Genomic DNA, 16,119 nt, shown 5'->3' with positions numbered 1-16,119 from the left:
CATGTTGTCCACGTACAGGGAAATGTTTTCTTCAAAGTTTCCATATCGAAATCCCTTTATGCCCCTATCCCTCCGTATCACCGCCGCCAATGGCCCAACAGCAATTGCAAACAGCAGAGGAGACAAAGGGCACCCCTGCCGCGTTCCCCTATATAAAGGGAAATCCCGCGACAAGAGCCAATTTACCTGTATCCTGGCTCTTGGAGATGCTTATAACAATTGCACCCATCTTATAAATCTCTCTCCAAAACCCATAGCCTTCATAACCGCCCACAAATACCGACACTCCACACTATCAAAAGCCTTAGCGGCGACTAAGGAAACCACAACCCTCTGACCCATATTATCCGCCTTTACCTGCATATTAAGAAACAATCGTCTAAGATTACATGCGGTAGAGCTATTGGACATAAAACTGGTCCTGGTGTATTAGTGTCGTTATCACCTTGTTAAGACTATTGGCCAACATTTTTGCCAAGATTTTGATATCGTTAATAACGAGATTGGACGATAAGAAGCCGGATCCATCGGATCCTTACCCTGTTTTGGCATCACTACAATTATTGCCTCACGCATGGACCGCGGCAACTCCCCCTCCACCAGACCAGCACCGTACACCTCCAACAAAGCGAGAAGCAATACTTCTTTATTTTTTATACACCTCCCCTGGGATACCATCCACCCCTGGGGCTTTATCATTAGGCATAGAGGCCAGTGCGGCGTCAAGCTCTTCCAAATTAAACAGCTCTTCAAGAAGTCCCTGATCAACTGCTGAAAGTCTAGGAAGCTGAACCTCTGCCTAAAAACCATCCACTTCCATCGTTGGTGGCCAAATATGTTCCTAGAGCCAAGGTAGAAGATGAAGATGTCGTCCTCATCATGAAGGAGTTATTTCTCCTGTCACGTGTAATGAATATTTCCTGCAGTATTGCTAATGCCGATTCCAGGGTCGGTAAATGAGGCGAGAATTAGCGTTATGGAAGATGAGTCTATGAGGAACGTATCCAGCTGCCGACTCCGAGGAAGAAACTGATTGTTGTCTGTGGCCTAAATATATAGGTTTTATTAGTAGATGTAAAGAAGGAAACTAAATACTCTAAAATAATAAATCTCATGTTTCCCTTATTATCTCCAGTAATTGTATTATTACACAGGATTTTATGATGTTACGTTGGCTCATCTTCTTCTCATTCAGGTCTCTACAATATCGGATCCTTTCAGTGAAGATCTTCTAAATAAGAGAACTTTCCTGATTTTCCATCAAAGATTGATATGTACAGAGACAAGATGGTGCAGAGGATATTACACCTCACCCTAGAGATCCTCTTCCGGCTTACTGGACAGGTGAGAGATTCTGATGACGTCACAATACATCATTCTTATCTATGGGAATAACAGATGACCAGAACTGGAGAGGTGAGGACTCTGGAAATGTCTGTAGTGAGATTTATTAATGTGTCTCTCCATAACCAGGATTACAGAGTAGTGAAGAAGACCTCTAGTGAGCGCTGTCAGGACCCTGTGACTGAGGGATGCGGAAGACCCCTGAGCCCAATCATGGGGCCTCCACCTCACCCCCTGATCCATGAGGACATCAATGACCAGAAGATCCTAGAACTCGTCTACAAGATGATTGAGCTGCTGACTGGAGAGGTGACACTGCTGGGAATGCTGGGACATTATACAGTAATGCTCTGAAGGGATCGGGGGATGACGGTATCATTGTATGTGTCAGGTTCCTATAAGGTGTCAGGATATCTCCGTCTACTTCACGATGGATGAGTGTGAGTATTTAGAACGACACAAAGATCTGTACAAGGAAATCATGATGGAGGTTCCTCAGCCCCTCACATCACCAGGTAATAGACAGGACTAAATACACACGGCCTATAATTATCTGTATGTAAAGAATGAATTCAGTCCCTGTATGTGTTTCCTCCAGATCTATCCAGTAAAAAGACAACACCAGAGAGATGTCCTCATCCTCTTCTTCCACAAGACTGTAAACAAGAAGATCCCAATGTTCCTCAGGATCATCAGGTAGATGGAGAGAAGGTGGGCCCCAGACACCCCAGTCCGACGCTGGGCATAGAGGCCAGTGCGGCGTCATGCTCCTCCAAATTAAACAGCTCTTCAAGAAGACCCTGATCAACTGCAGAAAGTCTAGGAAGCTGAACCTCTGTCAAAAAACCATCCACCTCCTCCATCGTTGGTGGCCAAATATGTTCCTAGAGCCCTAGTAGAAGATGAAGATGTCGTCCTCATCATGAAGGAGTTATTTCTCCTGTCACGTGTAATGAATATCTCCTGCAGTATTGCTAATGCCGATTCCAGTGTCGGTAAATGAGGCGAGAATTAGCGTTATGGAAGATGAGTTTATGAGGAACGTATTCAGCTGCCGACTCCGAGGGAGAAACTGCTTGTTGTCTGTGGCCTAAAATATATAGGATTTATTAGTAGATGTAAAGAAGGAAACTAAATACTGTAAAATAATAAAACTAATGTTTCCCTTATTATCTCCAGTAATTGTATTATTACACAGGCTTTTTATGATGTTACATCGGCTCATCTTCTCATTCAGGTCTCTACAATATCGGATCCTCTCAGTGAAGATCTTCTAAATATGAGAACTTTCCTGATTTACCCATCAAAGATTGATATGGACAGAGACAAGATGGCGGAGAGGGTATTACACCTCACCCTAGAGATCCTCTTCCGGCTTACTGGAGAGGTGAGAGATTCTGATGACGTCACATTACATCATTCTTATCTATGGGAATAACAGATGGACAGAACTGGAGAGGTGAGGACTCTGGAAATGTCTGTAGTGAGATTTATTAATGTGTCTCTCCATAACCAGGATTACACGGTAGTGAGGAAGACCGCTAGTGAGCGCTGTCAGGACCCTGTGTCTGAGCGATGGGGAAGACCCCCGAGCCCAATCACAAGGCCTCCACCTCACCCCCTGATAAATGAGGACATCAATGACCAGAAGATCCTAGAACTCACCTACAAGATGATTGAGCTGCTGACTGGAGAGGTGACACTGCTGGGAATGCTGGGACATTATACAGTAACACTATGAAGGGATCGGGGGATGACGGTATCATTGTATGTGTCAGGTTCCTGTAAGGTGTCAGGATGTCGCCGTCTATTTCTCCGAGGAGGAGTGGGAGTATTTAGAAGGACACAGAGACCTGTACAAGGACGTCATGATGGAGGTTCCCCAGCCCCTCACATCAGCAGGTAATAGACAGGACTAAATACACACGGCCTATAATTATCTGTATGTAAAGAATGAATTCAGTCCCTGTATGTGTTTCCTCCAGATCTATCCAGTAAGAGGACAACACCAGAGAGATGTCCCCTTCCTCTTCTTTCACAGGACTGTAAACAAGAAGATCCCGATGTTCCTCGGGATCATCAGGTAGATGGAGAGAAGGTGTCATGAGATTTCATCTATGATGTGTAGACATCTGTGAAGGTTTTGTGCTCAGTCTTGTTTTGTCCCCCAGTATTATATGTTTTATACTTGTGTAAGGAGAACGGTGGAGATGGCAGGATTAGAGCTGATCATAGATGTGACTTCTCCGTCTGTCTGTGACTTTTACAATATTTATTTCAGGGTGAAGATCGGACCCATATTAATACTACAGAGACATATGTGAGGGGTGATGAGCGGTGTAAAGAGGAGATTCCTACAGATAACCACCCAGGTGAGTAGTAGCCGCTAAATGCAGAGAAGTCACAGATTCCTTTCAGTCACCGGCTGTGGCTGCTTTATCGGTGGTGTAGTCTGGCCGTATCACAATCATGGGATCACCATCTTGCCTCTAGACCACAACATTCTCCTCCACCCTGCGGCGTAGCTAGGGTTTTGGTTCGGGGGGGGCGAAGCTTCTGAGTGGGCCCCTAAGCAGGTAACCTTGATTACAGCTGGGTGGCGCACCCTAATAGTGGAGGAGAACCTCAGCAGATGACCGCGCTGTTGCTGAAAGTAATCTCTATATAAAGACCAGCACTGATATTCCCGCCATGTGGTCATTGGTCGATACCAGTCCTACAGGACATATAAGAGATCACAGCACAGTTATAGATGGTGACTTACTGCTGACATTCTTTCTAATGAATCGTTCATTTTTCCATCTGACGCAGACCGACATGCCAACTACTTCCAGCCAGGACTCGGTTGCAGAGATTACATCACAGATACATTTCATGTCTCATATTTTCAGCACTGTCCCCAATGGGACTATTGCCAACCTGCACAAACTCCTCAACCTGCCGATGTGTCCCTATTACTGCACCTTTTGTGTGGTTCTCTGTGCCCTCTAAATTCTAAAGCAACCCTCTATAATATAGTAATGCCGGGTGCAAGTGCCCTAGAAAACCGTGCCCACTTTACATTTAATAATGTCCCGAGTCTCCCCCCTTTAACCCCTCTACACAATATGATGCTCTCTTATACAGTCTAATGCCCCCTCACTACATATACATACTGATCTTTTAGTATCCCCCAAACGGTTTGATAGCTCTAACACTGACCTCCACACTGTATGATGGCCCCCTAGATAGCCTCCATATAGTATAACGCACCAGACAAGCCTTTTTCTATGGAACTTACATCCTGAGATTAATAGACTGTGACCGTTACCTGCCCAAATCTGTAGACTACAAAGCCAAATGACAGCGTACGTAGAATATGCTGACAAGTTAGAAAATTACTGGTGCACACCAGCAGCAGAGAGCAGATGCAGCCTAAGCACACTGTTTAAGGGATAAAGCGCTGGAGCACAGCCCATAAAGTCCACTTCACAGGACCACTCGAGCATTTCTCAGCATAAGGCGACATATTGAGTAAGACCGGAGATCGGTCGAATAGTCGTTCATACGTTTTTCTCTTCTCTACGAATATTGTGTGTGACCACATAAATAAATTTCCTTTTTTACATCACCTTTCGGATAGAGTGTGCGGTGAATTCTCTTAATTTGGACTTAGGGTCTCAAGGGCCCATTCCACCAGCACCTCACATTTGGACAGAGTGCAGGCCAATTTATTGTATCTAATATTGATACCTGGCGGCTACCTGCAGTACAAGCCTACCTGCAGTACAAGCCTAACTCCACCATTAGGAGCGCTAGTGAAAACCAGGTAGCTGCTTAGCCGTGCACCTCCTGGGTAAATTCTTCTCGTGGCACAGTGGGTCCATGATCCATGTGTGTAACAGTTTGTTCAGGACATGGACCCTATTAATCCCAATTATTATTATTATTATTATTATTAATTTATGTAGCACCATTAATTCTATGGTGCTGTATATGAGAAAGGGGTTAAATACAGAGTTATAGATATCGTTTACAGTAAACAAATTTACAATGACAGATTGGTACAGAGGGGAGAGGACCCTGTCCTTGCGGACTTATATTCTACAGGATAATGGGGAAGAGACAGAAGGTCAGGGGTGCAGCAGCTCTGGTGGTGGTGAGGCGGCAGCTCGGGTGGTGGTGAGGCGGCAGAATGGTTATTGCAGGCTGTAGGCTTTCCTAAAGAGATGGGTTTTCAGGTTCCATCTGAAGGATCCGAGGGTGGTGGATAATCTGACGTGTTGAGGCTTGGAATTTAAGAGGATGGGGATATTCAGGAGAAATCTTGGAGGCGGTTGTGTGAGGAACGAATAAGTGTGGAGGAGAGTAGGAGGTCTTGGGAGGATCGAAGATTACGTGAGGGAAGATATTGGGAGATTAGTTCAGAGATATAGGGAGGGGACAGGTCGTGGATGGCTTTGTAGATCAGTGTTAGTAGTTTGAACTGGATTCGTTGGGGAATTGGGAACCAGTGGAGGGATTTGCAGAGGGGAGAAGCAGGGGAGTAGCGAGGAGAGAGGTGGATTAGCCGGGCAGCAGAGTTGAGGACAGACTGGAGTGGTGCAAGAGAGTTAGTGGGGAGGCCACAGAGGAGGCTGTTGCAGTAATCTAAGTAATCCCAATGCCTCTTCTCACTCGGAGTTATACAAAGATGTTCACCAGCAATATCAGCGGACAATGAATACCCGTTTGAGAAGGAGTGGATGATGTCAGGGTTTCCAAAGTGCAGCATCTATGGCCGTGACTTATGCACGTGGAGCTAATCCTAGTCTGCTCCGCCATGTTACGACTAGAATACTGAGAAGTGCCGTGGGTTTCTAAACCAGTGTAAGCTGCACTATTAACTATTTTCCCATCAGTTTCCCTCTGATCGTGCTAAAGTGGGATTCCTAATGTTCCACCTAGCAGGAAAGGCCCTGGCGTGGCTCTACCTCTTGTGGAAGAGAGGGGACCCTGTGACATTGGATCTGCAGGCCTTCCTGGTGGCCATCTGTAAGGTCTTCAATGAGCCTGGCCGTGTATCTTCTGCTGCAGCTTCCCTTCTCAGACTGCATGAGGGAGTTCTGTCTGAATGGCCACTATGCTGTATAGTTCCGCTCCTTGTCTTTCTAACTTGTTTGAAACAATGAAGCTTTGGAAGCTGCCTTCTAGGAGAGTTTGTTCAGAAGGAATAAGGAACAATTAGCTGGTTGAGACATTCCTGCTACTATAGATGATCTGATATCCCTGGCAATCTGGATTGACCTCCGGCTCCAGTAACAGACCAGAGAGGTGACGTGTGAGAGGAAACTGTTGTCTGGCTTTGTCCTTTCAGAGACTGCTAGTTCCCCAGCCTTCTAAAACAGCTATCTTCTCTGAACCTGTGCAGTTTGATGATGTTAGAGCAGCAGCTGGAACACCGTTGTGCCAAGGGTTTGTGCTAGTTCTGCGGTAGCGCTGAACATTTCATTAGTTTTTGTCCTGGGAAGTCTGAAAAACCCCAAATCCTAAGACCTGTAGGAGAGGCTGCCCTATGTGAGAGTAATACCTCTCCACCGTTGAATCTGACTGTATCTGTATCATGTGGAGGCTCCCAGTTCATTGACACAGCCTACCTCTACTCCAAGTCTTTGGGAAATTTCTTGCAGCAGTATGTGGTAGTTCCGTATCAGATTACTATTCATCACCTCCAGACTTTGATGGTGTCATCCGTCAAAGAAAAGGCTCTATCCGAAGTCATTCAAGTAGTTACTTGTCAAGTAGAACTCCAGGTAGGAATGTTGCATATGGAGAAGATCGCTTTCTATGTGCTTTCTGGTCTATTTCATCCACTTCTCTACCTTCGCTATGAACTCATGAGCCCATTTTATACTGGAGATCCGGCGAGGTCCTTCGTTGGGAACAGTCAATTCACAAGAAGTGTCTGGTCCTTGGTTGAGCACTGACTTCACCGATGAGAAGGAAGCGGAGACGTTGCCTCCACACAGACCCGGTAATTGTTCCATAGACCTGCTCCCTTGAACCTCATCACCTCGAGGATGTATGCTCATGGCGACTGGTTTGAAAATGGACCCAGAGAGGGTCTCTTCAATTCTCAATTGGCCGGCTGACCATAACGTCAAGGCTGATGTGCTTTTCAGGTCTTTCCTATCCACAGACCAGGAGGAAGAACCACAACTTGTCTTCGATCCTTCCAACATAGTGGCTTGTCATGCTGGGTAAGGAGACACCTTGCAATTCAATAATCCTGATACTACACCTGCTTCAGTCTGCTCTAAGGATGTCTTGGTGGTAAGCAGCATCCTGTCCTTGAAGAATGTGAGAGGTGAAACCATTTTACTAGTGGAATTGAGAGAACATTGCACTGAAGAGAGTTCATGTGAATTCAAGAAGAATATGCATGCCACACTTCTGCGGAGATTCCTTGCGGACTTAAAATAAAAGGGGGCATAAAGAGGGGGTACTAGAATGCCAATCACTGCGTGGTGTCCCATCTCCTGGCAGGGACACGGACATACTCAGTGCCCCAACCGCTTGTGTTTGTTCCCTGCTGTGGCTTTCTGCTTCTCTGGGCCTGCGCATTCTGCACATGCCTCCTGGCGCTGCACCTAGTGTATGCACTCCTCATTTTGGGGGGGGCAGCACGCAGTTCGGAAATCCTCCAGCTAATGGCAGGGAGGAATCAGATATATAAGGCACCATCCCCAGTAGGTAGGTGCCAGAACAACCCCTGTAGTTTACCTACTTAGTGTGTTTGTGCAACTAGTATGTTGCCAGGATCAGTGTCCGTCCTTTCTGATGATCCAGAATCCATACCAGCTCTGATATCTGCTCTACCAGTATCCGAATCCTGTGCTATCACTGACTCTTAGTCTGTGTCCGTGACTGCGATCCTGACCGTTGGGATCAGCTACTGCAGTATCGGGTACTGCCCAGGAGTGGTACCTGGCAGCAACTTGCAGTGCAAGTCTAACTCCACTATCAGGACCTCTAGTGAAAACAAGGCAACCACTTAGCCACGCCACTCTTGGGTAAGCCCGGTTCGTGGCACATTGGGTCCATAATTCATGTGTGTGACAGCCTTCTTAGTGTTTATTGTAAATCTTGCATCTTTAGAAAATTGTTTAGCTCACTCATCTGATTGCAACCATTGCTAAAATGTCTCGTTTTTTGGGGGACACTGCTTATTCTCTGCATTTAGGAAATCTTTTTTTCTATTTTCATAGGCTGTTACAGAGAGTGCACTTTGCACCTTCTGTACATATATTGGGTACCAATCTGTGATATTAGGATTGTCATATAATTTTTGTACGGTATAAATTGAATCTATTTATTATGATATTGGGTACCATATCACTTATGTTATAATATGTTGGACAGGATCCATGCTCCCTACCCCTTTTTCCCATATTTCTCTTCTTGGGTATAATCTTTGTTTGGTGGTTTTAATTGTTTTTAAAATTTATTGTGTGTAGTGAAATGACATTGGATAAATACAATTTGTTAATTTTCTCTGTTGATCCCTGCGTATGTGCATGTCTTCCTTGTTCTTTTTGGTACTTCCAAAAGGGGAAGGTGTCACGATAATGTAAAAATTGTCATATTGTGAGTTTAGTTTCAGAAAGTTTCATGATTTTAGGCACGCTGTGGGCCTTTCCGACCCCCCCCCCCCCTTCTCACTCTGCCTGCTGCCTATGTGTGTAATTCAAAACCCTCACTAGAATCACTAAAGTTTTATGGCTTAGCTGTAAATGCAAGACTCGGTGAAAACTACTCATTTCCTCCTCCCAACCAATACCAGCCAAAACTGGTATAGGAACCATGCACTTCTTTGTTCTATTAACGTGATATATAGGGGCACCGATCCGGGCTAGGGATATAAGAATTATATATTCCGAATGCCCATCAATAGATCTCACTCACTGAAAGCGCTTGAAGCTAAACACAATGAGTGCAAACTTCGGGTTTCTTCGTAAGCGGTTCAGGTAATTGCTCCATGTTTACACTTAAAAGAATCGCCCCGATATGGTACACCTCGTGATCCTGGTGAATTTCTTATACGAGGTTCCTACAACGAGATATGCGTAAAAATAGTTTTCATATTCTAAGTGATGTCACCACAGGGTGAGTGCCTGGGTTTTGGGCTAGGAATAACTGTGTGAAGCAGGAGTTTGTGTCTTTTGTCCGGGGTCCAGCTGCTATACAGATGCGACATGCATCTTGATGTATCTGATGAGCACTTGGGCAAACAGGAGATGAAATGATCTGAACGACCTGTAAGTGTTCTTTTCAATTTTAATCCCATTTTCTTTGTAATTGTATTGTACACATGATTTGTCTTCTTTATAATATCTTTTTATATACTTTTGTAAACCCTGCCTACCTTTTTTTTCTTTTTTTTGGAGTAAAATGTATAATTTACTAACTTGTCTCTCCATGCTCTAAATGAACTGTCTCATCCTCTGAAGTTAGTTACGCTACTGATTTGAGTTGGCCCCGAACACATTAAACCTTAGGAGATTGGAGCTGTTGGCAGAATACTTTGTTCTGTGCATTTGGGAGGCTTTGTAGCGACGGCGGCGTTGATAATTATTGTTCCTGCCTGAGTGGGAGTAGTTATATCGCCCTTGTTGCAGCATGCCCAATTGCCAGTACATACACAGGCAGCCTTTCTGGCTACTAATTACCTTAGGTGCAGTACCCTGACTGATCTGAGGGTAAGGGGGGCGCCAGAGAGCTGCAAATTCCAAATCGGAAGTGGGATATAGATAAATCCCTTTCAGAAGGAACCATGGGCAACCAAACAACCCCGGTTCGTGACCTTCTGAACATTGGGCGTCGCCGATTATAGCTTCTGTCTGGTGCTTGGTTATCTCGGTCTGGAGTGGTGGTCTAGGAGAAGGATTTTCGTATCTGGTGGTGTATTTCCCTTAGTCATATTTTCTCCTTCCTTTATTTGTATTTATTTTGCCCTGTGCATTTATAGTGTATTCCTGTGTGACTGCGGCGTGGTGCATATTTTCCTTTATCCTTGTCTGTGCTAACTGTGGGTATTGGTGTGTGGTCTCTTCACTGGGTGGTGGGTAAGGGTTTCAGCCTAGGGTTGAAACAGGAGACAGGGTGAGGATGGAGGCCCAGACATGCACACCATCAGTGTAAACTCTGGGAGAGGGTCAGACAGGGTTTCCCAGAGTTGAGGGAAATCTCAGGGGCCTGGGTTAATAGCTCTTGTCCACCTAGATTTCCCGTGACACTGGTTCATCCTATGAAGTTTTCTATTAGACCTTGAACTGTCTTTGTCTTGGTGAATAATTATATATTTTTCCATAACTTGCCATTTTTTACAGATAGTTTAAGTAGACATTTTCAAAAATGATAAATTTCAAGGATATTTTATTAAAAAATAATTGTTTTTTTTCTTGGCAGATGACTGCACCAAGAGATCAGAGGGACAGCTGACATCTTCAACTTTTAAATCAGATGATCTTGAAATCCCACAGGATACTATTGAAGTGAATGCCATTACTCCAGATATATCATCATCCCTTCTCAGCAAAGATCTACCATCTGATCCATTGAAACAGATTCTGTCTTCTGATTCATTACTGACTATTAAGGAAAATCAAAATTGCGAAATAATCATTAAAAAACAAATTGCACCTCAAGAAAAGGAGCGATTTTCATGTTCGGAATGTGGAAATACTTTACCCCTCAAAAAGACTTTTTTTAAACATAAAAAAGTTCACACAGGAAAGAATAGATTTTCTTGTTCTAAGTGTGGGAAATGTTTTAACTGGAAATCAAATCTTGTTAGTCACCAGAGAATTTACACGGGTGAGAAGGCATTTCCATGTTCAGAATGTGGGAAATGTTTTACAAGGAAATCAACTCTTGTTACACATCAGCGAACTCACACAGGAGAAAATAAACATTTATATTCATGTTCAGAATGTGGGAAACCTTTTACAAGGAAATCAAGTTTTATCAGACATCAAAGAACTCACACAGAGGAAAAGCCTTTTTCATGTTCAGAATGTGGGAAATGTTTTAGAGATAAATCAAGCCTGATCAAACATCAGAGAATTCACACAGGAGATAAGCCTTTTTCATGTTTAGAATGTGGGAAACGTTTTAAGCAGAAATCACATGTTGTTATACACCAAAGAACCCACACAGGGGAGAAGCCTTTTCCATGTTCAGAATGTGGGAAATGTTTTAAATGGAAAACAAATCTTGATAGCCACCAGAGAACCCACAGACAGGAAAAGCCTTTTTCATGTTCAGAATGTGGGAAATGTTTTAACCAGAAAGAACATCTTTATAAACACCAGAGAGCCCACAAAGGGGAGAAGCCCTTTTCATGTTCAGAATGTGGGAAATGTTTTACAGAGAAATCAACTCTAGTTACACATCAGAGAACTCACACAGGGGAAAAGTCATTTTCATGTTCAGAATGTGGGAAATATTTTGCAAGGAAATCAACTCTTCTTATACATCAGAAAACTCACACAGGGGAGAAGCCATTTTCATGTTCAGAATGTGGGAAATTTTTTACAAGTAAACCCAATCTTATCGCACATCAGAGAACTCACACTGGGGAGAAGCTTTTTTCATGTTCTGAATGTGGGAAATGTTTTACAGATAAATCCAATCTTATCGCACATCAGAGAACTCATACTGGGGAGAAGTCTTTTTCATGTTCAGAATGTGAGAAATGTTTTAACTGTAAATCGCATCTTGATAACCACCAGAGAACCCACACAGGAGAGAAGCCTTTTTCATGTTCCGAATGTGGGAAATGTTTTACAGAGAAATCAAATCTTATCGCACATCAGAAAACTCACATTAAGAAGAAACTCATAACCAATAGTAGTCCTCATGCAAAATAAATATGATCCAGCGCCGTGCTGGATACATATCTTACACGGCACATAATTGATCAAAAAACGGTAACTTTCCACACCGAGGGTGAGTTACAAGGTTTTATCTAGGCCACGCCAGTTTGGTGGGGTGGGTCTACCCAACCTCCGAAACTATTGCAGGGCGGCCATATTAGTTCGCCTCTTGGACTGGAAATATAAAATTAAATTTAAAAAATGGGTAGAGTTGGAACAAGAATGGTCCGATTTGCCTCTTCATTATCTTCAGTGGATCCCAAAGCAATATGCTCTTCAACGGGGGAGATTTTCCTTCCTAACCTCAGAGGCTATGAGGGCATGGCACTGCAGTGGTGTGAAGGGGTCCGCTCCTCCTGGGGCCAGCCTTCTTACACCTATTTTTTGCAACCCGGCATTTCTTCCGGGCATTCACAGGAAAGCCTTCATGGGATGGAAATACGAGGATGACATACGGGTTGGTGATATCTTACAGCGTGGCGAGATTCCCACCCTCTGTTCCCTTCAAACCCAATCTCCCTCCACTAAACTTCTATGGTGGGAGGCTCGTTTCCCTGACCTGTTTACCTGAATATACCTGTACAGTCGATTACTATGCTACTCTTCCTTTCTTTTCGTGTTCTCATTTTATATTTCTTTTCTTGAGCCCCACCTACTTGGGCTCCCCCCTCTATTTCCTCTTCTTTCTATCTCCCCCCTGGGTGAGCTGTTCACCTTCCACCAGCTCGGTGTGATAGGTCTGTACCATGATTTATCAGTTACTTTTATAATGATACTATTTGCGTGCATGTCTCGCTCTAGGGGACATGGGCGAACTGATTTTAGGTATGCTTTATTTTATTCACGTTAATGAAAGTCCTCGCCTGTTGTGGGGGCAAGGAGTTATTGCTTATATGTTAAAGATACCGTAGTCATTCTAGAGGGTTTACTCCCTCTAATTTTTTTTTTTTTTCTCTTTTATGTAAGATTTATGCAAGGTTTGTGAAAGAGTGTTTTTTTTGTGTTACTCTTCTCGAATTGTATATTATAAGAAAAAGTACTTTGATCATTGACGTAGTTTTCAACTACTGTTTTTCTTGTAAAATTCTCTTCTCTTTAATAAAATTATATTTAACCATAAAAAACGGTAACTTTCCTTACCAACAGTCACCCTATTACACCAGTTTTCTATATATTACCAAAGATCCGCAAATCTCTTCATGACCCTCCTGGGTCGTGTTTTGGCAGACCGTCGGCACAAAAAAAGTTACATGTAACTTTTTTTGCGTGTCGTGTCTGCCATTTTCGACTGCGCATGCGTGGCCAAAACTCCGCCCCCTCCTCCCCGGACATTACAATGGGGCAGCGGAAGCGTCGTAAGACTGCTTCCGCTGTCCACGTCGGGCATTACTTTCACAACACGAATCGGCACGTCAGGCCGACGCATAGCGACGGCCCCGTGCCAACACTAGTGTGAAAGAAGCCTAACTTATTCCTATCTTCTCTATTGGGCTAAATCCTATACTTTCCCTTTATCTACTTGACACATTAACATCTGTACATTACATTATAAAATATATCAAACATACATGACATTCCACAGTATCACATATCAAATATATCAGCTTTGCAGGGAATTGGGCAAGGAGTGTGAGGCTTGAACTAGCCTCCACACCCCCTTATAATAATAATAATTTTATTTATATAGCGCCAACATATTCCGCAGCACTTTACAAATTATAGAGGGGACTTGTACGGACAATAGACATTCTAGCATAACAGAAATCACAGTTCAAAATAGATACCAGGAGGAATGAGGGCCCTGCTCGCAAGCTTACAAACTAAGAGGAAAAGTGGAGACACGAGAGGTGGATGGTAACAATTGCTTTAGTTATTCGGACCAGCCATAGTGTAAGGCTCGGGTGTTCATGTAAAGCTGCATGAACCAGTTAACTGCCTAAGTATGTAACAGTACAGACACAGAGGGCTATTAACTGCATAAAGTGTATGAGAACATGATACGAGGAACCTGATTATGGGTTTTTTTTTATGATAGGCCACACAGGGATCGTTAGGTTAATGCGTTGAGGCGGTAGGCCAATCTGAACAAATGAGTTTTTAGGGCACGCTTAAAACTGGGGGATTGGGGATTAATTGTATTAACCTAGGTAGTGCATTCCAAAGAATCGGCGCAGCACGTGTAAAGTCTTGGAGACGGGAGTGGGAGGTTCTGATTATTGAGGATGCTAACCTGAGGTCATTAGCGGAGCGGAGGGCACGGGTAGGGTGGTAGACTGAGACCAGAGAGGAGATGTAGGGTGGTGCTGAGCCATGGAGTGCTTTGTGGATGAGGGTAGTAGTTTTGTACTGGATTCTGGAGTGGATGGGTAGCCAATGTAATGACTGGCACAAGGTAGAGGCATCGGTGTAACGGTTCCTGGCTGCAGCATTCAGGACAGATTGGAGCGGGGAGAGTTTGGTAAGAGGAAGGCCGATTAGTAGAGCGTTACAATAGTCCAGACGAGAATGAATAAGTGAGACAGTAAGAGTTTTTGCAGAGTCGAAAGTAAGAAAAGGGCGAATTCTAGAAATGTTTTTGAGATGCAGATAAGAAGAGCGAGCCAGTGATCGGATGTGGGGGGTGAATGAAAGCTCGGAATCAAGGATGACCCCAAGGCAGCAGGCATGTTGCTTTGGAGTAATGGTGGATCCGCACACGGAGATGGCAATGTCAGGCAAAGGTAGGTTAGTAGAGGGAGAGAACACGAGGAGTTCAGTTTTTGACAGGTTCCGTTTCAGATAGAGGGAGGACATGATGTTAGAGACAGCAGTAAGACAATCACTGGTGTTTTCTAAAAAGGTCGGCGTGATAACAGGAGAAGAGGTGTATAATTGGGTGTCATCAACATAGAGATGGTACTGGAAACCAAATCTACTGATTGTTTGTCCAATAGGGGCAGTATACAAAGAGAAGAGGAGGGGGCCTAGGACTGATCCTTGAGGAACCCCAACAGTAAGGGGAAGGTGAGAGGAGGAGGAACCAGCAAAACATACAGTGAAGGATCGGTCAGAGAGATAGGAGGAGAACCAAGAGAGAACGGTGTCCTTGAGGCCGATGGAGCGGAGCATAGTGAGGAGGAGCTGATGATCCACAGTATCGAATGCTGCGGAGAGATCCAAGAGAATTAGCATGGAGTAATGACCATTAGATTTAGCTGTTAGTAGGTCATTAGAGACTTTAGTGAGGGCAGTTTCAGTAGAGTGTAAAGAGCGGAAGCCAGATTGAAGAGGGTCGAGAAGAGAATTATCTGAGAGATAGCGGATGAGACGGGAGTGGACCAGGCGTTCGAGGAGTTTAGAGATGAAGGGAAGATTAGAGACAGGTCTATAATTAGCAGCACAGTTTTGGTTGAGGGATGTTTTTTTTTAAGTAATGGCTGTATGATGGCATGCTTCCATCCACCCCCTTAAATATATAGCATAGACAAAGGCGTCTGTAACGGAAGCTGGGGGTATATGGGTGTATACAGAGTACACAGGGGTGTCTGTGACCAAAGCTGGGGGTATATAGGTGTATACAGAGTACACAGGAGGGTCTGTGACCGAAGCTGGGGTATATAGGTGTATACAGAGAACACAGGGGGGTCTGTGACCGAAGCTGGGGGGATACGGGTGTATACAGAGTACACAGGGGTTGTCTGTGAGTGAAGCTGGGGGTATAGTGTACACAAAGGGGTCCACAGACACAGGGGTCAGTGCACATACGGCTCCGCTCCTTACACCTCATACACACACGGCTCTGCTACATCCACACTGTTATCCCCTCCTGACCCCACACAGAAACTTCCCCTCATCCAGCACCATGACAACCAGCACAGCAGAGTCCTGCATACACTGAGGC

The 16,119-nt window shown here is 44.3% G+C and overlaps 3 protein-coding genes across 3 annotated transcripts in view; 2 read left to right on the top strand and 1 right to left on the bottom strand.

The window, feature by feature from the left end:
• The window catches only part of LOC143767994 (uncharacterized), a 688,384-nt gene that overhangs the window by 12,958 nt on the left and 659,307 nt on the right, over window positions 1-16,119 (top strand). Inside the window, exons 2-3 of the mRNA XM_077256598.1 lie at window positions 1,196-1,344; window positions 1,474-1,653. Coding sequence (XP_077112713.1) covers window positions 1,273-1,344; window positions 1,474-1,653 — 252 coding nt within the window. The 5' untranslated portion in view covers window positions 1,196-1,272. The remainder of the gene's footprint in view (window positions 1-1,195; window positions 1,345-1,473; window positions 1,654-16,119) is intronic.
• LOC143768031 (oocyte zinc finger protein XlCOF8.4-like) overlaps window positions 1-16,119 on the bottom strand; it is a 408,467-nt gene that overhangs the window by 187,532 nt on the left and 204,816 nt on the right. The window lies entirely within an intron of this gene.
• LOC143767101 (uncharacterized) lies at window positions 8,112-13,487 on the top strand. Its single transcript, XM_077255123.1, has 2 exons — window positions 8,112-8,183; window positions 10,845-13,487. The coding sequence occupies exons 1-2, from the start codon at window positions 8,112-8,114 to the stop codon at window positions 12,231-12,233; spliced, it is 1,461 nt and encodes a 486-aa protein (XP_077111238.1). The 3' UTR covers window positions 12,234-13,487.

This window comes from Ranitomeya variabilis, chromosome 4 (assembly GCF_051348905.1).
Source record: "Ranitomeya variabilis isolate aRanVar5 chromosome 4, aRanVar5.hap1, whole genome shotgun sequence".
Classification (NCBI taxonomy): Eukaryota; Metazoa; Chordata; class Amphibia; order Anura; family Dendrobatidae; genus Ranitomeya; species Ranitomeya variabilis.
The sequence above is the reverse complement of the archived record's forward strand: the minus strand, read 5'-3'. Positions and strand labels throughout refer to the sequence as shown.